We start from the raw sequence: 16731 nt of genomic DNA, 5'->3' as shown, positions 1-16731 counted from the left end.
AAGCTCTCTAAACTCTTTACTCAATGAAAAACTCTCTTGTAAAGTTTGTAATCCCCTAGATACATCCGGGGGGAGAAAAGGAGGAAAACAGTGGAACATCTGCAAACTTGATGCTGATGAAGCAAGCAGAGGGTATCTGGGATTTACAATGGAGAGAAAAGAAAATGCGAGAATGAGACAAGGAGCAGAGCGGCTCCCCCCCTGCCTGCCAAAGGGCCTGGACCGGGCAGGAAGAAACAAACACTCACAGGCAAAACACAATCGGAGTTCCGAGCTGGGAAGATAAGAGAAGGGGTAAGTGTTGAGTAGAGAACAAACTGGAGGAGAAAGGACACAGAATATGTGGGTCTAGAGGCTTTGCAGAGCCCAGAGCTGGAGGGGGAAAGAGCCTGGGGAGCCACCGCACCATAAGCCACTTGGAACACTGGTCTAAGACTGAGCGGTTCAGATCACTGGTGCAGTAGTCAGCTCTTAAAACACTGTGAGACTCCCACATCTGCTGTTTCCTCTACAGAACCCGTTTGTGCACAATAAGGTCGGCTCACTCTGGGGAGCCTTCAGTCCCCAAAGCTCCACCAGCAGACACATATGAATGAATGATACTGTGCTACTATCATCCAGACCACGCCCACTGTAAGAGACAGACCTGAATGCTAACTGCTAAAATTCATCTAGGGACTTGCTGAGTCAGTCCCTAGAGAGAATAATCTGACCCTAACATGACCATAAAGATTTTAATTAAAAATCAATCTGGTTCAGCGACGCCTGGTTGGCTGTTTCAGTCAGTGAAGCATACGGCTCTTGATCTCAGGGTCATGAGTTCGAGGCCCATGTGGGTAGAGAGATTGCTTAAATAAATAAGCTTTAAAAAAATCAATCTGGTTCAAGTTAAAACATTTTTAATATCCAAATTTTTGTGTGGTTACTTTCAAGTTTCTGAAGCACTGATTGCTCATTTTCACTGGCTGAAAATGAGAACGATAAATATAAGAGGGGAAAAACGTAAAATGTCCTAAAACAATTCTTAATTTTTAAAAATTACTGAGTTGTTGAAAAACACTCATTGATTTTATGCCATGACATAAAAACATCATGCAAGTAAAATCCCTCCAATAAGGAAAATATAACTAAAGACGCTGAAAATTCTACTCATAAAAAGTGGACAATTCTTATAATCCAAATAAAAGTTTCATTACTACCAGACCACTTAAATTACATCCAAATCAGAAATGTGCTAACCATTAGAAACATAAGAGGACACTTTTCCACTGATATTTGGCATTTGGCATCAAAGGCAGTCCTCTGCAAATCTGATATTAAAACTTGTCAAAAACAAAATGAAATTGTGAAAGAGCCAAAAAAAGAAAAGGTTATGGCTACAACTCTTTTGAACGGCACGTGGACTTTCTCTAAACACAAGGTCACCTGATATAAAAGGAACCAAAAAGTGAAAGTATGAGGTGTCAAAACAGGTCAAAAGACGTTAGAAATAAAAATCTGAGTAGCTGAATAGAGTGTGAGAATTAAAGCCTGACTAAGCCTACGGGTAACCTTGTAGCCACCTGAAATAATTGACTGCTGAACAGTGATGCCCCAAAAGCAAGGTCAATATTTGGATTCCACTCTGGAAGAATTCACAGTCGTTCTCATCCAGAATCCCAAGGCTCTTCTGAGAGCAGTTCTCGGCAGGAAAAGAGCAAGTTCCTTTGGGTGAACAGATATGTGGAATCAGTCTTCAGATAGAAAAATAAATGAAACGTATGACATATATAGGCACCGGACTTTGATGAACAAGGACTATGAAAATCCACTCTGTTCGCCTTTCCCCTCCCCCACCTCACCACTTCAAAACTAATTTGGCTTCAAAAGCATATCAGTAAATCTGCAAGTTGTCAAATAATAGAAACCACGTGCCCCATGTGTTCGCCAGATTCATTTTTTATGATGTATGGTCCTCTGCATTAAAATAAACGTATTTTTGATAAAGGAAAGTTATGAAAAGAAATCGAATCCATTCCAAAAATCACACATCTCTCAATGCAACACGGGACTGAACTTACTAAGCATGGCCACCCTAATAAAACTGGGACTCCAGTTAGAAGCACCTGTAAATGATAAAAAGGTGTCCAAAATTTCAGAAAAGGAGGGACACAAAATGTTTTCAAGTGTTTCTAACACCCATGAATTTCTGCAACTACAAGTGAAATGATATTAAGACCAGGAAATAAGAATCCTTAGAATCCTCTAGAATACGTTAAGTCCACATAACTGATTTTACTTATCAGAACACCCCTGAGGCTGCAGAAATCTCCCCAGCAGAACTGTTTAATCCCCAGGTAGTCCCACACCCTCCACCAAGAAACACATCTTATATTTTAATATCTGCCTTCTTGTTTTTATTCTGTCCACAGTTTTTCAAGGACAGAATGCTTATAAAGTCTCCCATTTGATCAGTTTCAGTCTGTAAAAATAAATTAAATAAATTTCAATCTTCCCTTTTCAGCCAATGGATAATTGACAAAATAAAAAGTATTAAAAATGAAAGCTCAGTAAGTTCCAAAACGAAAACAAAAAATTAACACTACAGTGTGGCAGGGGAAAGGCAGAGACACAAGGTCTCCAAAAACCAGCCCCCGGTGCAGGGTTCCACAGAAACGCCGACCCCTGCCACAACAGTGCACACGCCACTCCGCGAACAAATGCACACTATGAAAGTGATGAACTAGTTAATGGTACTAAGAAACAAAAAAGAAAATCTGGGAGAAATGAATGTGTGTGTTTTGATCTTTTAAAAACCAAGAACTGGTCTAACATCTAGGTAATGTATTTGTATAAATTCTTATTTTTAAACTCACCTGATTCATTTTCAATTCCTGTTGTGTTCTGAAAAGATACACACAACAAAGAAACTTCTTTGATTACATGAGCCCTAAAAAGAAAAACAGACAATTGTAATATGTACCTGCCTACAATTTGACAGTGATTTAAAACCACATACAGAACTGCAGAGTTTGTTCAAAGGGCTATTCATAAAGCAGCCCCGTGCCGGCTCAACTTCCATCTATGCTGAGAGCTTACTTTGCAGGTTTATTATCTACAATAAAATAGATTTCTTAATAATCTTTACTAGCCCTTCATTGTACTCTACAATCGAAAGCAGACTCATTAGAATGACATCAAAATTTTGCTGTGAAATTGCATCATTCCTACGAAGAAACAGATTAGCTCTGTCAATAGTCAGAAACACAAAGCAGTGCTGAGTAATTTATTATGCAATGGAAACAAATGTCCTTCTTTCACTTATATCAATACTGTGTCGAATGCAAACACAATTAGACCCTTTACATTATGTAGTTTTTCACATTCCTGAAGTAGAAAAGTAGACTGGCTGACATTTCCACAGGGAGTTGGTCTTTGAAGAACAAAACAGAACCCTTGTAGTAAAAGGCAAATGTTTTAATAAAGGCTGTTTGGAAAGAACCGCACTTATCCCTTTAAAATTTTCATTCGGTATATTCACAGTACCCTGAAACATTGAGACAAAATCATTTCTTATAAATGCATATGACATACTTGATTCTAAATGACAATCTGTGAAGATGCTCCTTTCTGTCATGGACATCCCAGAAGTCACTGAAGTCACTCACAAGTGAAAGCCATACCACTTGAAGTGGCCTTTCCACAGTGATGTCCTAAACACTTCCAGCAGGTACACGTACGCACACACACCATCAGGCATAATCTCCTATTTCTTTGTGAACTTGCTTTAATAGATTCTCCCTCCTTCCCAGACGCACAAGACTCCACTCACATTGTAGGACCTTTATGTTCTAATTGCTAATAAAACAAAGGAACGTGTGACTTCATGACATTCTTCATCTTAGAAGAACATGCAGCCTACCCACTTATCATAAAAAAAACAGTACTTTGACATTTTACCCCAGTTCATTAATAAGGACAGTTTGGGGGGATTTTTTTCCCCCTTGGGCTATTTAACAACACTCACCTGATCACCTTTAACCATCAAAGGTACTATATGTAAGTCAGGACCTGGTCATCTGAACTAGTTTTTACTCACAAGTGGCACAGGGGTGTAACTTACATCTTGTTGGAGAGCTCGGTGCTAGGCGGACCCGTATATACTCTGAGTAAGGAAATACTCCATGAATAGGATTTCAGAAAACTGCAGATTAACAACCCATGAGGTCCATCCCTTTAAATTTTCATACTGAATATCTCTCTCATATATACTGAAAACGCCTTTCCTTAGTGTATATACATCTCCTACTGAGCAGAATCGATCCTTTTCTGAGACTTGAAATCGTCGTGGAGTTAAGCTGTGTATCCGGTTGTCACATGCCAAGGTGTGCACCCCTCTGCCTCCTCTGTCATCAGTGCCTACTGAATGCCACACAGTCTGCCAGGAGGACCATGATGGACAACGTGGCACCCAGAAGTGAATGAAATGTCAACGGTTTCACTTGCCCTCTTACTGAGCTTTTACGGATGGATTTACTAACATTGGCCACAGGGAGTCAGTCCTCTTTCAGGAACAGAACTAAAAACCCGCAGTAAAATGCAAATGCTGTCTGAAAGATCTTTGGAAAAAGCTATGATGCTTTACCATTTCCTTCGGCTTGTCTTCCTCTTCCCACAAGAATCATCGGTATCATCATCGCAGCTCTCATTTGTGAGGTGTCTTCTAAGACCAGCAGGAACCATGCTACACCTTCATGTAAATCAGCCCAGCTGAGTTTTACAGAGGTAGTACTAGCATCCTCAACTAACAAGACAAGTTCAGGGAGGTCAGGAGCCACTCTACATACAGTGAGCAGAACAATCCCAGCCCTCTGGCGGGGAGAGACCGCAATAAACAAATCAGTAAAATGGGCAGGTCAGGTAGCAAAAGTGCTTTAAGGAAAAATAGAAGTGGTAGGGAAAGAGGGAGGTAGGAAATACAGTCTCTGTCTCCCTACCTAGGACTCCAACACTGTGGTCAGAGAGGACCTCAGTAAGAAAGGGACATCTGCGGGGCACCTTGGTGGCTCAGTGGGTTACAGCCTCTGCCTTCGACTCGGGTCATGATCTCAGGCTCCTGGGATCGAGCCCCGCATCGGGCTCTCTGCTCGGAAGGGAGACTGCTTTCCTTCCTCTTTCTCTCTGCCTGCCTCTCTGCCTACTTGTGATCTCTGTCAAGTGAATAAAGAAAATATTTTAAAAAAAAAGAAAGAAAGAAAGAAAAGAAAGGGACATCTGCATAAAAGCCAGAAGAAGAGCTGTGGGCCAGGGAGGGTCTGAGGAAGGAGCATCATAAGGCAGTGAGAAACCCTATTCGGAGGTGTGCCTGGGTGTTTGAGGGAGGGCAAGGAAGGTGACAGGGGCACAGTGAATGAAAAGGAAAGTAGAGGAGGTGATTCAGAAAGGTGTGGGGGTGACGTAGGGATTGGGGGGGGGGGGAGACAGATAAAGTATGGATTTTACAAAGTAAACACTGTTCACCAAAATAGCTAGAGCTTTTCCATCAGGGATGGAAAGCCACTGGGAGGCTCAAGGTGGCGCACCTGGTGTGACTTCGGTTTAAAAGAGACCATAAGAGACCATAAAACTTCGGTTTAAAAGAGACCATAAGCGTGGGAGCAAGCAGACCTCTCAGGAGGCCAATGCCCCCAACCAGGCAAGAGATGGTGGCAACTTGGCCCATACAGTAGAAGAGAGGGGAGAAGTAATCAGATCCTGGATATACTTTATACACAGAGCCCCCAAGATTTGCTGCCACAGTAGGTGTTAGGTATGAAGGAGGAAGTCCGAGAGGACACCAAGACTTTTATCCTAAGAACACCAAAGGATGGAGCTGCCGTTTCTTTCATCAAAGCAGATACTGCCTCCTTCTTCCCATCTGCTGTCACTGCTTTTTTCCCCTTCACTTAACACTTTCCTCCTTTCCTTCCTCCCCTTTTGTGGTTGCTGGCTCACAGGCACAAGTCAAACAACTGAGATTCCATGGCATCTGGCCTCTAATCCCAAAGAACTCAAAAATTAAAGTACTTACAACATTTTCGTTTTTCATTTGTTATCCCAGGGAATCTCGTCTTTTCTTAATAAAAAGTTACAACAAATAATTCAACTTGTTAAATAATAACTTCTTTGACTTTCTGTACTGTCTGTTCCCTCTTTGTTCTACTAGAACACACTCACCATTTCTTTCCACAGAAAATTATCTTACCATCTTTTTTTTTCAACGGTTCACTACATACATGTATGCTTGGACTCTTCTCTCCATCACTTCTAACTAATCCCAACTGCCAAAAACCAGTCTCCAGCGCGTCATTTTTTTCCCCTCTCTTGACTCACAACATTGTCAAATTATTTATCTAAAATATTTTGCAATGTCAAAAGCACTGCAAATCCAACACTGACTTCTCAGATGTTATTTTAAAAAATTAAATCCTTTATTAAACTATATTAAAAACAAGGGATGTTAAACACAAGAACTGAGAACCTGGCAGTGCCTCTCAAGAGAAGACCACTGCCTTTTGGACGCACGACCACTCCTCGCCTGTCCCTTCTATGACAGCCACCAAGCACTGCCCTGAAAAGTCACGGCCTGCAGTGCCTCTGGTAATTTTGAAAATCAAAAATACCTAAACACCTCCCCAAATAACTTCCCAGCTGAGAACCTATGAACTACAATAATCATGTAACTTACTGGGATACCACAATATATTTTACGGCAACTCCAGATTCTAAAAGCTGTTTCTCAAGGAACTTCCCGAAGATACCACCGGCAGTGCAAACCCCCTGTGAAAGCCGCCTAGAATCCTACATATTTTCATATTAAGTGTTGACCTCAACAGCACTGTTTTCACATACCTACTTAACTAATATACTCAAGGTCCAAGTTTTATCACATGTGAGAACCAAAACTAACAATCCTATTAGTGTGGAGGCAGGGAGGAATCTTTCCAAACCTATTACTGAAACTTAATAATGCCACCAAACTTTAAAAAAAAAAAATGCTACATAGTTAAGTGCCTCTGGTTTTCCAATAGCAAATACTGAAAATCTTAAAATCACCAAGACTTCTATCCTGGCTTATGCCTTAGTTTCTTTTTTCAATTTCTATACCTGACCAAACTGCCTTGACTATTTCTACACATCCCTTCCATTCCAGCTTGCTGACATTTATCAGATAAAGTACAGTAGGCAGATACACAAATTTAGAGCATGCGAATTTTTATCACCTACTACACTTAGCTAAGAGCATTCTTTTTTTTTTTTTTTTTTTTTTTTTAGATTTTATTATTTATTTGACAGAAAGAGAACAGGAGAGCACAGGCAGGGAGAGTGGGAGAGGGAGAAGCAGTCCCCCCACTGAGCAAGGAGCCTGATGCGGGGTGGGATCCAAAGACCTTGAGACCAAAACCCAAGCCAAAAGGAGCCACTTAACTGACTGAGCCACCCAGGTACCCCAATATAGCACACATTCTTAGAAAACTAAGAGCATGGTCCTGATTGTACATATCTGTGGCTTCAGTAATATGTACATACTTAACTTTTCAAGATATTACTTCCAAATTCTAGGACAAATCATCCTTACAAATATTTAAGTTAATAATATCATAAAAATGATTTGATTATACATGACCCGTATCGATACAGCAACAATAATTAGGGTCTTTATTCCAATACTGGTTTCTTAAAGTGTCAAGATAACCTCAACTACTGCGAGGCTGCTGTCTCCTGACATGGAGCTCCAGAGACCAGAGAATGGAGAGAGATACACAGGATACCCCAGCCCCTGAGTCAGAACCTTCCAGGAGCCCCCCGCATCTCTCTATCACTCATCCTCTGAGATAAGGTAGAATAAACTAAGGACAGACACAAGGTAACATGAATGCAATACACATAACAGATTAAATAAATTGTCACATCTGCCCTTTGCAGACCTGTAAAATCTACACAACTGTATGAGAGGCAAAGTAAAAGCAATGGCAGATTCTTTAAGATTAGTTTAAATCTAGAAGGAAGGGAGAGAATTGGGAAGATAATTACTTGATCTGATTTGTATATTCACTTATAAGTCACTGATATTATTTTCCAATTATTCTTCTGGGTCAGTTAAGCTCTTTTGGAGCTTTCTGGAAAATACTTAAATTTGCACATTCAGAGTCACTGGAAATAAGAGAACTGGTATGGTAAATCAAAATGTAACAGATCATAAATGTACTAAAAACATGGACTAGATGTGGGGCGCCTGGGTGGCTCAGTGGGTTAAAGCCTCTGCCTTCGACTCGGGTCATGGTCTCGGGGTCCTGGGATCGAGCCCCACATCGGGCTCTCTGCTCAGCACGGAGCCTGCTTCCTCCTTTCTCTCTGTCTGCCTCTCTGTCTACTTGTGATTTGTCTGTCAAATAAATAAATAAAATCTTAAAAAAAAAAAAACATGGACTAGATGCAAAGAAGTTTTAAAAATACTAATCTGTGAAAGAATTCTTAGAAAGTTTATAGCCTACATAAGAAAAGAAAAATATTCTGAAACGAATCACTGCGCAGAGTAGATCTTTTATGGTAAAGAAGCATCTTTACAGCAATCACAGAGATGATTAAGCTTTTAGTGGAGCAGCTGTACAGTGTTTAACACTGGTCATAACTTACTATGACCAAAAGAATTCTGCAATCCAGAAACCTCTAGAAAAATAGTAAAAATATCTAAACTACGCCAACTTCTCAAAAGCAGTTTTTATTAACTTACAAACACAGATAGCATATTTGTAATTAAAAACTACCATTCATAACTCCTACCAGAAGAATGGAATCACCAAACTACAATCTATAAACTCTAGAGATGAATAATGAAAACATTTAGCACTTACTCAGATTAAGCAAAAACATGTAATTCATGAATACGGAATCTACCCAGGAATTTGTTAAATGCAAAATCATTCATTTTCCTTTTCTAAAATAACAAATACAATTTCACAAAAATAATCTCAACATCTAGTTTCACACTAAAAAATATACCCCAAGTCCCCTTGTAAAAGACAGACTACAGGGGTGCCTGGGTGGCTCAGTCAGTTAAAAAGCAGACGGTATTACCAAACCAAATAAGCGGAAGGGCAAAATCAAACCTGTTATGTTTATCATTTTAAGAATAAAGATCGTGTGCTTGTGTGTGTGTGTGTGTGTGTGTGTGTATAAAGAGAAAGAGACTGAGAATACAGCAAAGATTTGGAGGGTGTGATCTCTCGCTTCTCAAAACCCGACGCTCACGTCTCCCCCACTCTAGAATGATTTCCACCCAGGCAAAAAGGCGACTGTACGGCAGAATGTATCACACAGAGGAATTTCCCTGCCTGCAAAGTAAGTGAGGGGATCCGCAGAATGGAAAGCTCACACATAAACCCATCATTTCTCCCACTTCAATACAGCAGTTTCCCCCCAGCAGCCCAGAACACCACGGACAAATATCCCAGGGCCCGGTTCTCCAAATTCTTGGAACCGGGTGTCCTGACACAAGCCTGAATAAGGAAGCAGAGTCCAGCAAATTTACTCCAGGTGGGACAATCTGATCCTGACAACAGTTTCCACACGATGGAGGCAAAAAAACAGAAAGTAGATTGTTCTGAATGGCTTCAGAGGTGCAGAAATCCAATGAGAAAATGAGGTTGGTTAGAACTTCTGTTTAAAACATGTAAGTTGGTAAAAAAATAAAATAAAAAAAATAAAAAATAATAATAAAAAAATAAAATAAAATACGTAAGTTGGGGTGCGTGGGTGGGTGATTCAATCAGTTAAGCTCAGGTCAGGATCTCGAGGATTCCTGGGATGGGGCCAGGGGTGGGCACTGTGCTCAGCACAAAGTCTGCATCCCCCCCCCATGAATAAATAAATAAATCTTAAAGAAAATACATATGTAAGTTTACATGAAACAAGAATGTTAAATAAGAGATCTGCAGACTAGGAAAGTACTATAAACCCAAAGTTAGACTGGCATTCTAGGGGTTTTTTTTCCTTCCCTTAGAATATCTCTACAGAGAAAAAAAAAAAAAAACTTTTTCACACAATACTGCATCAAGCAGCCATTAACAAAGAACTGGCTTAGCAATCAATGTATAGCAAATGCTGATTATTTACCATTTATGTGGTTCGTTATGGACATCTATTTAAAAAATGCTCTCCTTTCTTCTGATTAAATTTACGCATCTATGTCATTATATTGCACTGAACACAGAACTTATTACATCATAAATTTCAGGTTTTGTTTAGGGTTCCTATAAAAATTCCCCTCAATTAACCCCACAATTAAAAATACTCGAGTTTCTCTAAAGAAATTAAAACATATTACTCTCATGTTAACATGTTACTCTGATACTCTTCCTCAGGGCACTAAAAACAAAAATATCACTGTCGGGGCGCCAGGGAGGACTCAGTCCGTTAAGTGTCTGCCTTGGTTCAGGTCATGAACCCAGGGTTCTGGGATGGAGGCCCAAGTGGCACTCTCTGCTCAGCAGGGAATCTGCTTGTCCCTTTTCTTCTGCTCACTGCCCCCCATGCGCATGCGCTCCTGACTGTCTCAAATAAATAAAATCTTAAAAAAAAAAAAAAAGAATCACTGTCAATTTTCTTGAAGTAATTCCATCCAATCAAAATACCCTTCAATTAAGAAGTTAATTTCCGTTCTTCATTTTCAAGAGTAGCTGGCAAAAAGTAGAGATGTAAAAATCCACATCAAAAGCTGGGTGGGCAGGAACACGAATGCTCTCCAGCCAGCCCCAGCTCCATGAAGAAAACTGCCCCACTCAAGAGCTGTAGTACAGCTCAACTCCCCTCCCTCCCAGTTCAGCTTAACCAACCGCTGACTATACATTCTGCCAAAGGGCATTCAAATCAAAGAACTTCTATAAAATGATAAAATGATACTTTTCTGATATTTTCCCATGTTAGACATGTAAAAACTTCAAACTATTTTAAAAGGAAAATTAAGTCAGTTCTTTCCTAACACTCAAATGTCAAGTTTCCAACTCAAACACAAAATTTCTAAAGCAAGACACCACATGGTCATTCATTTCACAATCCACCAAAATAAAATGAATTCTCAGTTGACCCCTTTGAGTTAATGTTTCTCCACTGGCGTTGCCAATACAGGTGTCACCTTTGTGATTAAACATTTAAAACTGAGAGATTTTCAGGAAGCCTACAATTCTGAATTTCTGAAATTCAGAAATTTCCTGAGATTCTGAAAATCTGAAAAAAATTCCTGAAAATCTGAAATTCTGAAATTCCGAATTTCCTTAAAAAAAAAAAAAACAAGGAAGAAAGAAAGAGAGAAAGAAAGAAAGAAAACTTCTGCAACATGGCGCCCAAGTATTCATTTTCTCGGACAAAGACTCTCTAAGAATCAACAGAGTCACCTTACCAGCGGCTAGCTGTTCAGAGCTTTTTTGATTCTTGCCTACAGGATAATATACGTAAGAAAACTCAACCTCCACAAACCATACATAAATGACAAGGCTTCCTGAATTCACAAGTAAAGAACCTAATGCAAAACTGGAAGTTATCCCAGACAGACTAACAACTTCAACTATATTTTGCTAAGATCCCAGGCATACTTCTGTTGCTACAAGATTCAAGGTCTTCTCCCAAGAGTTTATTAAGGTATTTATTATCTTGGTAGGGAGTGACTCACTCTAACTAAAGTCTGAGGTGTAGGGTCCACCATCTAAATATGCAAGTCCTTCTGTCCTCAAGAGCATTTTAACATAACTGCAACACCCACTGCCTGTACAGCACTGTCCATGTGTTGCTCGGCAGTTTAAGTAGCTCTAGAACCTATGCGAGTTTTTATTTTTTAAAGGAAAGCAGGATTCCAAATAAAGAATTTGCAGTTCTTGTTTCAAGGTAAAGATACATGCCTCCCCACTTACGAAAAAAGATTGAAAGGCTATCTCTTGGTACCATCAGCAATGGTAAACCAGAGAGCGTGACTCAAGTGAGGGTCCGTGCAGAGCAGCAGGAGGTTAAACATGTCAGTTCTAGAGGAGTCTGAGTCCCAGGTTAAATGCAAACTTGCCGGCTGGGCTCCCCAGATGTCATACGAGCAGTCATTATTCCACTCATCCCCGCTCCGGACCCACCACAAAAGCCCCAAAGGTCTTTAGGGAAAGAGGCAAGAGGACTTACTTAAAAGCAGAGCCCATGAGCACATGCAGCTGGGAGACCAGGGCAGGAGCCTGATTTCCCGACTGCCCCTTAGGAAAGCAGCTTTGGCCACTTAGGATGAGCAACACAGAGCCACAGGGAGCTTCTGACTAAGGAATGCCACAAATGAAACAATGTCTAACAATTTAAAAAGATGAAATTGACAGGAAAGAGTGAGGTGTGAAAAGGGAAGGCAGAGAGACCAGAGAGACCAGGCAAGTCCGTTAAGAATTCGAGATGATGAGCCATAGGGGTATGCGGGTGTGAACCACAGGTAACAGCTGAAAAGAAACAAAAAACAAAATGACCGACACTACACAAGGGAAGAATGGATAGAACGTGTTCCAACTGAGCATGCAGTAAAAAGAGATGGTGAAGAGGAGTCCAATACAGGGAATGTGACTGCAAGAATGAATGTACTTTCAAGATAGAGCAGCCAGGAGCAGGGATGGTATTTAAGTGGACGGTGGTGAGCTCCATTTTAGACTTTGGGGAGAACAGACATCCACACGGAAAGCTGCATCCATCAAATGGAAAAAAACAGTCCTAGCACAGACTGCCTTCAAAGCTAGGGACGGAGATTCAGAAGTCTGCAGCCGCAAGGGGGTGCCTAGGGAAACTGCCAAAGGCAAAAATACCCAGAGAGAAGACTAAGGATTTGGCTTTGTGACAGTCATGGAAGGGACTAGAAAAAACCATGCGCCCTCCACCACCTTGCGGGGGCAGGGGGACCAAAAACCTTAAGGACTCAGAGGTGATTTGGAAGGCTTTCTCGCAGCAATAATTTTGCCACGCTATCCCTCAGGACTTGTTGTATTAAGAAAAGTAGCTAAGAAAAATGCTATTAATATTTTTGAAGAAACCTACAAGTATCAAGTGCTTTCATATTCTTTATCGATCCGTCACAAAACATCCTGGTGAAAGAAAGAAGTAATCATTGTCCCCACTTTACAAACAGGAAGAGGAGAGGATAACTGAGCCACCCCTCACCACTGCCAGAAATAATTCAGCCCCTGTGGTGATCTGTGATATGCATTATTCCGTACACTGAGGCAGGGCTCGATTAAATTACTATGGGATTGCACAGACACAATACTTACCTCCCAAAACAAGTAAACTGACTTGCTCAACGTCCTCTAACAAAGACTAACAGAGCTTCACAATGAAAAACCTAAATTTATCCCAGGGACCCCCCTGATGTACTTTAAAATAAAACTAAGGTCTTTGGGAATTACAGTGAAGTCCCTAAAATAAGCCTCACCGAGTGAGAAATGCTTAGAATGTCATATTTACATTGTTATTCCAAATTGTGCTTAATTTATACTGTCTTAATAACCCCTTGGGTAATGCGCAGGATTCGTACTGAAGTATGTAAGGGTTTGGTGAATCTCCAATTTCTTTTCAGTTTTAAACAGCATCATTTAAATTACTTGAAAATGCCATAGAGTTTTCCCACCAGAGTTTAATGTAGTCTTCGTGGAACTACTTATATGCACATGTAAAAGCTGTAGGTTTTACCAATTCCCAGAAAGGCTGCCCACAGTAATCAAACTAACAGTTGCACTTAGCTTTACATATTTCAGGCAAGCTGTGCCAAGAAGTAATTTAGCTCTTTCAAAGCAAAGCCTATCAGATGATTTATTGCAAGAGCTACAAAATATTCTTTTCACCAAAATGGCTGGCAAACATATAAGTAATTCAGTGAAACCTCCTTTATTGCATGTTCCAAAAGAGTAATAAATGAAACACAGTATAGGTATGACTTGAACCAAGACTCCAAGAATAAATACTATACAGTACTGAGAAAAATATTCTAAGTGTATTTCACTCCAAATGAACCAGATTTACTACATACAATAACTAATTCATGTTCCGGGGAAGTGGGGGCAGGGAATGAAAGGCATTCCCTTTACGAAAGAATATTTAAATGACACATACATTCATTCCAGTGAAATTCTGCAGGTATTCCGTAACTGAGAAAGCCACCCCATTACCAAATGTGGTCCAACAGCACATCTCTTTTCCTATGTTCTACTTATCTACTAACTTCTAACTAAAGATCACTTAATCCACAATAAAAATTCAATCCACACTATCTATACTTTCAAAGACTACAAAGAAAGATGTGACAGCCTACACTTCCTTTGCCCACAGGAAGCTGTGTTAATGATGCGCGTGTGCCACAAAGATCAAGAGTGATCTTTCAGTTATAAACTTATCATAAAGTTAAAAGTTAGATAAGCCTTCAAAAGGATACTATTTCCTCGGGACAAATGCATCACTTTCCGTGAACTGGTAGGAAGAAAGGAAGGAAGAAGGAAGTGAAAAAGGGAGGGAAGGTGGGAGAAAGAGCGCGAGAGCGAGAGGGGAATAAAGGGAGGAAGAAAGGAAGGGAGTGAGGCAGAGAGCAAGAAGAAAAAAAAAAGAAAAGATCTTAGAAAAACTAGTCTGGTCTCTACCACCAATCTTCAACGGTTTGCTTCAAGGAGTATCATTTTCCAGAAGACAGTTGTTTCTGTGCTATTCAAGTATAATAGGCCACAAGCTTACGTGAGTCACCACGCATCAACTCTATACAAATTTATTTAAATCCGTAATAATTTAACCAAATACAGGCAACGTTGATCCTAGGCCATGTAAACACCTTCATAGTCTCCAGGTTATCTCAACTTGCTTTATCGCTTGCCACAGAAGTGCTGAAAGTAGACGACTCAAAAATATCATAAAGACACACACCGTGGGGCGCCGGGTGGCTCAGCCGGTTAAGCAGCTGCCTTTGGCTCAGGTCATGATCCCAGGGCCCTGGAATCAAGCCCCATGTGGGCTCCCTTGCTCAGGCAGGAGTCTGCTTCTCCCTCTCCCTCTGCCTGCCATTCTGCCTACTTGTGCTCTCCATCTCTCTGTCAAATAAATAAAAAAAAATCTTAAAAAAAAGACACACACAGAGGAAGAGACCAAAACAAGCCAGTTAAGTCCATTCTCCCCCTTCAAGGTGGACTTCATGTAAACCATAGAGTCTAGTCTTACAGTTCTTTGACTAAAGAGAGTCCACAGACTACTTCACTGAGTCCACCATCCAGTCAGATGGGCCTTCCTTTAATGCAGTGGTTGAGAACTGGGTCCCCACCAGGGGACATCTGGCAATGTCTGGAGACTTTCTCAGTTGTGCAGACTGGGGGGATCTCACAGGTAGAGATAAGGGACACTGCCAAAAACCCTACAGTGTACAGGATAGCCCCCAAACAAAGAATTACGCAGCCCCAAATGTTCATCGTGCCAAGGCTAAGAAATCTACTTTAATAGAACCTAAATAATGCTTTCAGTAATGGAGTCCATAGCCTTCAGTTTCTCTAGGAAGATGATTTTAGCAGCTCTAATTATAAACTTCTAACTTCAAAAGGAGAGAGCCAGACCTCTAACCAAATGCTAGGAGTGACAGCGCAACGTATGGGCACCACACAAGCCACAGACTGCTGGCCACACGTCAGCAGTATCAGTAATAATGACTGTCAGGTAATGTCCCCATCATCTGGAAACTCCCCGTATCTATACATCGCCACACAAGTCTGATGATCTTCCCCCACTGTCCGCCTACTCCCTTTTTCACTCCCACTATGGAGTTCTCTCGTGCAGCCCACAGGCTTTCCTTTCCTCTGCCTGAGTATTAAAAATAGCATGAAAAGCAAGTTGGAAGATGTGAAAATAGTAAATAACCTGAGGTGCTTTCCATCCCGGAAAGTCTATGATTTAACAGGACTTAAAAGGTTTGTAAATCAGATCTGGAACTTGAAAAGAGCTCGGCAGCTTAAAGAAACAGTCCCGTGAATAAATAAACATCTAACGTAAAATAACCATCAAAAGAGTATGTGTGCAAATAGATATATATGTATATGGAACTGCACAGACCCGGCTCAGGGAGAAGAGAATAAAAGGAGCTGAAATTGACTGCTGCTTCTTATAACTGCACTGACAGAAAAAATACATATTTAAACGCTAATAGACAGAATTTACATGTCCACGTATTTTTTTTTTAATTACAAAACTTTATAATACACAACAGGAAAACCTAAACAGATCTTAATGAAAAGAGAATTTCAGGCTATAGAAACCTTACTGATCAATATGGACTTGGCAAATAATGGCCCACCCATATATATTACACAGCCACTAAAAATCATATTGACTAACACTTCAGGGCATGAATATATACCCCCAATATAGAGTAATATAGTAAGAAGTAAGAATATAGTAAGAAGATAGGTATGAATAATACACACAATGATATCAATCCTGTATAAAATATAAACACATAGAAGTGAGTAAATTTACATAAGAAATACACACACGCACAAGACAGACATGCAGGTGAAGGAGGTATGCCAAAACGTTAACGGTGGTGATCTGAGGACTGGGAAGATCAGGGCTGATTTCTCCCCTTCTCTGTGCTGTTCTCCATGTTCATATTGTCCTACAGTGAGAATCATGTTATGTTCTGTACTCACAAAACGAAGAGATTATTAAATTTAAACTATA

General features: G+C 40.4%; 1 protein-coding gene across 8 annotated transcripts in view; it reads right to left on the bottom strand.

Moving 5' to 3' along the window:
* PRDM2 (PR/SET domain 2) overlaps positions 1–16731 on the bottom strand; it is a 125788-nt gene that overhangs the window by 107215 nt on the left and 1842 nt on the right. For 6 of the 8 annotated variants that reach the window (XM_045063783.1, XM_045063779.1, XM_045063775.1 and 3 more), the window contains exon 2: positions 2856–2929. The exons of 1 other annotated variant lie outside the window; for it this stretch is intronic. In XM_045063783.1, the coding sequence (XP_044919718.1) occupies positions 2856–2864 (9 nt within the window). In that variant the 5' untranslated portion in view covers positions 2865–2929. Of the gene's footprint in view, positions 1–2855; positions 2930–4624; positions 4643–16731 lie in introns of those variants that run through there. One more of the 8 variants, XM_045063777.1, reaches the window with a different exon arrangement.

The sequence above is a fragment of the Mustela putorius genome, unplaced genomic scaffold (assembly GCF_011764305.1).
Source record: "Mustela putorius furo isolate JIRA1106 unplaced genomic scaffold, ASM1176430v1.1 tig00003853_pilon_pilon_pilon, whole genome shotgun sequence".
NCBI lineage: Eukaryota > Metazoa > Chordata > Mammalia > Carnivora > Mustelidae > Mustela > Mustela putorius.
The sequence above is the reverse complement of the archived record's forward strand: the minus strand, read 5'-3'. Positions and strand labels throughout refer to the sequence as shown.